Source organism: Alosa alosa, chromosome 5 (assembly GCF_017589495.1).
Source record: "Alosa alosa isolate M-15738 ecotype Scorff River chromosome 5, AALO_Geno_1.1, whole genome shotgun sequence".
Classification (NCBI taxonomy): domain Eukaryota; kingdom Metazoa; phylum Chordata; class Actinopteri; order Clupeiformes; family Clupeidae; genus Alosa; species Alosa alosa.
The window spans coordinates 10,754,768-10,762,267 of NC_063193.1; the positions used below are offsets into that span (position 1 = coordinate 10,754,768).

Genomic DNA, 7,500 nt, shown 5'->3' on the forward strand with positions numbered 1-7,500 from the left:
TCTATAACATGATACTCATAGATATATCAGTGTGAAAGGACAGCTATTACAGCTAAGAATAATTAAGCAGTCAGTAAAATGATAGCTTATGATAGAGAGAGAGAGAGAGAGAGAGAGAGAGAGAGAGAGAGAGAGAGAGAGAAAAAAGACAAAGATGGAAGAGCTCTTGGGTTAGATCCATCTATGGCCATGGTGCGACAGCATGGCCTGTGATTGGCTGTGGCAGGTCGAGCGAGCGGGCGGGTGGGCAGGCGCCGGGCATTCCCTGCGGTGAGTGAGGCCTGCTGGCAGGTGTGAGCTCTCTGACAGGTGCAGATGTCTCGAATGAGTGGCATTGCTGGCTGCCTGCGGGGGAGCAGGGACTGCGTGCTGCGTCTCAAACTGCTCAGCCCCACCGGCAAAAAAGAGCCAAATAGAAGGGAAAAAACCCGACACTGGGCAAAAACGTGCCTTCATGCCCATCTCTCCACAGCTCCTCTCTCCCTCCAGACCTGTGCCCCCCAACTGTTAGCACCCCCCCCCCCCCAATCCTCCCTTACCCACTCACTTACCCACCCACCTACATGCCATCTCCCCACACTGAGCCACCTGCTTCATATGCCATGGATGTGTTTAGTGTCTATGGCTACTGACTACTTCAACCTATAGTGTTTGAACCATAGCGTCAACCAAAACCACATCAAAAGGTTCAGTGCAGTGAAAACCATAACCCACTCGGAGAGATACGATTTCGGCGTGTCACTTTCAGATAACATTGGCCGAGTTTAACTTGGCCAGCACTTCTGCAAGAGAATCTACTTCAGACTGCTTCAGTCGTTGAATCCTCGTCCAACTCCATGGACTGACTGCGTAGGAGGAAGCAGATGCAGAAAAAAAACACAAACATGAGGTGACATTGCCATAACTGAAAGACATATCAAGTAAACAAAAAAATGATTTCAGCTAAATATGACATTCTTATTTGATTGAGAGTTAAATTGGCATTTGAGTAAATTAGGTGTTCCAGAAAATCACAATAAAAAAAGGAAACTGATTAGCTTGCTCAAACCCTGAAGAAGACCAGTGGCTAACACATCAGACATTTTAGAAGTGAATAACATTGACACATTTTCATAACAGCTGATCAGAGGCCAGTCATAAGCAGCTCATCTTATGCAAGAAGCAGATTGTGATTAATGAATACATTAAGGCAAAATAAATAAACAACTAGAAGTGAGAAGATTGAGACAGCAGCAGCCTAACCTGTCTGCTCTCTCTCTCTCTCTCTCTCTCTCTCTCTCTCTCTCTCTCTCTCTCTCTCTCTCTCTCTCTCCCTTTCCCACTCGTGAAGCGGTGGTGGCGACAGCGGAGTAAATTTAATTACTACCGTCTGGGAGGTGTGTGTGTGTGTGTGTGTGTGTATGTGTGTGTGTGTGTGTGTGTGTGTCTGTGTGTGTGTGTGTGGAGGGGGGCACAGCGAGCGCATGAAAGACAGGGCCACGGCCGCTAATATTCCCTCACGTTAATGTCTCTCGATGGGAGAGGAGCAGCGAGAAAAAGAGAGACACTTTGATGAGACGCCTCGCGATCTGACACCACTCATCCACATCCACTCCCGACTGTCACTCATGCCACCCCATGCGTCATTCCCTCTCTCTCCTGTACGTCGACATGCACACACACACACACACACACACACACACACACACACACACACACACACACACATGTGCGCTCTCCAACACACACACACACACTTTCCTTGGCGGAGAGCTTGTGTCGACAGGAAGTCAGCGCTCCTTTTGCAGAAGTGCTGTGTTTCCATGTGATTCTGAGTGTCTGTGTGAATGAATACACAGGGCATGTATGCTGTCGACTCAAAGCCTCTGGTTAATGTCCTTTTAGCACAGTAAAAAAAAGCCATACAAAATGAATGACGGATGAATAGCATTATTACTCTTTGTCCCATTGCATGCATAAAGGTGGCAGAAAGTAGTCATTAGATGCACACTCAGCAGTGTGTGTGTGTGTGTGTGTGTGTGTGTGTGTGTGCATGTGTGCTTTGTTGTCACGGACCTCCTGTTCTCCTTGTGTTTGGAAAGAGTATCATTTGTACTAGAAGGTGGCCATCAGGTGGCTAAGGAGAATATTGCTACAGGGATGCTCTTTGCATGATGCATGGTACTCTTTGAAGGAGGGATTTGCACTAGACACAGGTTTAGCTTATGTCCATCAGTCCCTGTCCTACCTAAATAATGTTTCGATTTTCATATTTTTCTTTTTTGATTTTCCCAGACTCAATCACTGAACAAAGTAGAGATTGTGTGTGTGTGTGTGTGTGTGTGTGTGTGTTTTTTTTGTTGGTATGTTTTCAAATGTTCATTTCACCTCCACCCTGCCATGTTATGTTGTACACACACCTTACCCCCCCCCCCCCCCCTCGCCACCTCTTTGTTGCATGGTTCCTGAACTGTGTGTGTGTGTGTGTGTATATGCCACCGCCTCTGAACTGTGTGTGTGTGTGTGTGCCATCGCCTGTTTGCAGACATTGAGAAAGAAGGGCCTAAACGGGTGCGACAGCCCCGACCCCGATGCCGAGGACTCGGTGGGTCACAGCCCGGAGTCCGAGGACAAGTACAGGAAAATAAACGAGGACATTGACCTGATGATCAGCAGACAGAGACTGTGTGTAAGTACCCGTCCGACACCATGGACCATCCTTCTCACCCATCTCTTTTTTTCTCTCTCTCTCTCTCTCTCTCTCTTTCTTCTCTCTCTCTCTCTCTCTCTCTCTCTCTCTCTCTGTGTTTTCTCTTTCCTTTCTTCTTCCCTGTCCCCGCCTCCTTCCGCAATCCCTCCACTCCTCCTCCACTCCTCCTCCTCGGTAACACTCTCTGTGGTGTTGGGGACGGCGAGCAGGCCTTGAGCAAGAAGAAGAACAAAGGTGGCGAGAGCCTGGACCTGGAGTCCACTCTGGCTCTCACGCCGCGCACAGAGGAGAAGTACAGGCAGATTAATGAGGAGTTTGATTACATGGTCAGGACTCAAAAGATCCCTGTAAGTAGTGGCGCCGCATGCCACCAAAAACCGGCACCAGTCGCTAACCAGTCGCAGTAACCTGCCTGCCGTTTAACTCACCACTGAAACATTCAAAATGAAACTGCCCAAACACTGGCCTTAACACTCACCTCAGCTGATTTGCATATCAGTGTGTGCAGAGTGAGTCAGGATCACAGTTTAGTTATAGCTACTAAAAGCATTCACTTGTGTTTATATTAATTTTGGCAAATGTATAACATGGTGTGTCTCAATATTATTCCGCCGTGTTCACTATATGTGGTGTAACTCATTATACAATGTACAATGTAATGTAAGTGTTCAGTAAAAGGGGTTGTGGTTTAGATATTCTGAAATATATGAAATAAGTCATGACATGTCAGTCATCTCCTCAATAAAAGTGTTGAAAAAGGAGACATGGTCAGTGCATGCCAGTTAGCCCAGTGAAGTGACCTTTGTGTGCAGTGTGTTTGTGGAGGAAAGCGCTTGACCGCTAAAGCCATAGGAACCTCAGCCTCTGGTCTCTCCATGACATCAGCCACTAACCTCTCAGCCATTGGCTCCTACCACGAGAGAGAGAGCGAGGCCTGCATGTGCTGTGTGTTCTTGTTGTTGTTACAGCCCCAGCCAAAGCAAACTTTTCTGAAGTTGCAGCAGAAAATAGGAAGACAGATTGTGCACCAATTCCCAAAACAAGGGAGGAGAACAGCTAAGCACAGCACATGCTCACTTACACACACACACACACACACACACACACACACACACACACACACACATTAACACACACACATTAACACACACACACACACATGCTCACATGCACACATACACATTAACACACACACACACACACACACACACACACACATGCTCACATGCACACATACACATTAACACACACACGCACACACATGCTCAAATGCACACATGCACGTTAACACACACACACACATGCTAACAGAAACCCACCCACATACCCACACACACCACACACGCACATGCAAATACACATACATCTGCACAAACAAATCACACACCCACATACACACATGCTGTGCCCTGTACCCTCTAACAAATCAATCATAAAAGTGAGCTGACATTTCAAAGTGCTAGCTGAGAGATAGCCCCCCATTGATCAAGTCACATGTAAGGAAATGGTTCTGCAAATCGGCCCCTTTTGTTTGTCCTTTTTCATTAAAACGGCTCAGCAGGCCGTTCGAGATGTGGTTCACAGCTCTTTCCACTGGTCACAAAGAGGAACCAAAACACAGCCGTCGTGTCTTGCTGCACCGCACCACATCAGGCCATCTCTCTCTTCTCTTCCTGCCCAGCTGCAGATCGAATCTGCCTGAGAGCCTCCATGCTCTATCTGGAGCCCTAAACACCCCCCCACCCCCTCTCTCCCTCCATCACCCCACCCTCCTCCACCACCACCCGTTCCCATTCCCAACCCTCCTCATCAGAAAAAAAATTTCCAACCCAAATGATGAACGGGGAGCCCCCGCATAAGTCAGTCAGCGGAGGGCGGGCGAGCGGGCAGGCGAGAGCGCGAGGCGGGGCTGGGCGGCCACTGTCGCACTGGTGGTGGGGGACCGGGAGCAGACGGGGACTGCGGTAGGAAACGGGCGGCCGTGGTGGGGTGGGTGGAAACGTGGGTGCAGAATGGATGGAGGATGGAGCGGTGCTGTTAGAGGATAGGGTGTGGCTGGGACGTGGGTTGGGGCTTTGGGCTGTTCTGTTGCGTTGGTGTCGGTGTCCCAATCCCAGCACTTGTGGGTCCCACTTTTCTTTTTCTTTTTTAACAGACCACAGCCCTCCAAGGGTGCGTTTTGTCCTTCATCCAAAAGTACAGAGATAGAGCATGGCTCTGGAGAGAGAGAGCGAGAGAGAGAGAGAGAGAGAGAGAGAGAGGCAGAAAAAAAGTATCATAATGTTTAGAAAGCGGCGCAAAAGAGGTGCAAGTGGAGCGGCCCTCGCGCAGAGACCTTGGACGCGCAGGAATAATATTTGTGCTGCTCACGGGGGAAGTGAGTTGTGCAGGCCTCTGCGGTGGGGTAGACACAGAAAGTGAAAGAGAGAGAGAGAGAGAAGGAGAGAGGAAAGAGAGAGAAAGAAAAAAAGGAATGGCGCTTGAGATGAACAAGAAGCCCTATCTGGTTTCCCGAGGGCTGCCGATGAGCACGCAGAGGAGGGCCAGAGGACACATGGCAGCAATTAGAGGGGCTCCTCCACCTCTTCCACCTCCTCCATCTCCTCCACCACCTCCACCTCCTCCACCTGCCTCCACCTCCTCCACCTCCTCCACCTCCTCCACCTCCTCCACCTCCTCCACCTCCACCATCTCCACCATCTCCTCCACCTCCTCCACCTCCTCCATCTCCTCCACCTCCTCCACCGCCTCCCCAAACATTACGGAGTGGCCGCGGTGCTCCCAAGGTTAAAGCACTTTTAAAGAGTGACACGGCTAACAAGAGCGGAGAAGAACAATTATTAAAAAAATGAACAAGGTCTTTGGTCGTGCTCTCTACAAACTGATATATTGACATTTAAACATCTGTAAACATATAAACAATCTGTGTCTATACACAAATAAACTATTCATGGTTTCCGTCTTAATGTGGCACAATGAGTTGGCAGCAACGCCAGCTGGGACTCTCACCCTCCATAGCACGAGGTGTAATAGAGTATGTTGTAACACCAGCACATGGTGAAGTCAACTGAATGGGTCTGAGATGATCTATTAGCCCGTTTGGAGATGGCCTACATTTGAACGGAGTACAGGGGCTGGGGGTGTGTGTGTGTGGGGGGGGGGCTTCCAACTGCGCACCTTTGTGCCCGAGTGCATGCGTGTGTCACGGTGGCGACATGAGGTTGGCGTGTTCAGTAGCTGCGCTGGCACTTTGCTTTGTAAACTGGGTTAAGTCACACCGTCCGTGGCCAGAAAGAATGGGAGCGCAGCAAGGGTAAACAAAACCCCCGCGCACACACACACACACACACACACACACACACACACACACACACACACACACACACACACACGCACACACATGCACACACACACACACACACACACACAAACGCGGTGTGACAAATAACCTTAATCTCATTTTCAGAAGGTTATTCACTGCTGGTTGGCCTTGGAAATTGGGCGCTGCTTGGAAGGGTTATGCCACGTTATGATCTAGTTCTCCAGCCGAGCCGAGCGTCTGGCTGGCTCGCAGGCCAATCGTCTGGGTCAGTCGTTGGAGATGGACTTGGTTGCCAGGCGCCCAGTCTTTTGCGCGCGGGGGCACGGAATGCATCAGTGGCGTGGGAGGACTAATGTATGTGCTGTGGGAGGGAGGACTTTTCCCTTCCTGTTCTCCCTCTGCAGTGGTCAGACTGAGGTCAATGTCTCTCACTGTTGGTTTCCTGCTGTCCCTTTTCCTCCGTTTCTCCCTCTCTCTCTCTCCCTTTCTTTATCACTTTCTTTTTCTTTCTCACACTTTGTGGGTATTGTGGTTTTCTTTGCTTCACATGTCAACTAACTTATGTAGTACTATAATCCTACAGCTAAATTTCACTTTGATTATTTTTACGTACACACACACACGCACAGACACAGACACACACTCCATTGTTGTAACCACACGTGTGTTGTGTATCTTTTCGACAGGCCGTTCCACCCTCCAACTATGAGATGCCCGTGTCCATCCCCGTGAGCAACCAGAACAGCCTGCTCTACAGCCACCCTGGAGCCTCTCTGGGCAACCACAACCTGCTGCCACTGGCCCACCACAGCCTACAGAGGAACAACATGTCCCCCGGCGTCACACACAGACCCCCTAGTGCAGGTAATGCAGCCACGACCTCATACTTATATAAATACAGACACACACGCACACACACACACACACACACACACACACACACACACACAGACACTGCTAAAGATGATAAACATGCACACAAATGTGCAATAAAATACACCCTAAAGAGGAATATATACGCTACTTGTTGTATGACAAAGACGCAGGAAAAGGTAGCACATATGATAAACTCATGATGCAATACTGAGAACCATATACAGGCAATACCATTAGTAGAACCCACAAAAACGTACACATGAATGAACACACACACACACACACACACACACACACACACACACACACACACACACACACACTCATGCTGAAGTTTACAAGTCAGCAGATCACCATATTAAACGCAAAACCTAAGGGTAGTACCAGCTCACTTTCTCTTCCTCTTATGATTGCACACACACACACACACACACACACACACATACACACACACACACACACACACACACACACACACACACACACATACACTCCCTCTGCCGCCCACTCTCATTCAGACACACAGTGGAGCATCTGAGGTCATGACATGAGCGTCATCTTTAGAAAATAGAGTAATCCCCCTCTGTGGCCCAGGCGCTGCTATTACAGGGAG

At 49.1% G+C, this 7,500-nt stretch overlaps 1 protein-coding gene across 5 annotated transcripts in view; it reads left to right on the forward strand.

The window, feature by feature from the left end:
• Positions 1-7,500, forward strand: part of mef2cb (myocyte enhancer factor 2cb) — a 91,891-nt gene that overhangs the window by 66,956 nt on the left and 17,435 nt on the right. For all 5 annotated transcript variants that reach the window (XM_048244138.1, XM_048244142.1, XM_048244143.1 and 2 more), the window contains 2 exons: positions 2,525-2,668; positions 6,698-6,875. In XM_048244138.1, the coding sequence (XP_048100095.1) occupies positions 2,525-2,668; positions 6,698-6,875 (322 nt within the window). The remainder of the gene's footprint in view (positions 1-2,524; positions 2,669-6,697; positions 6,876-7,500) is intronic.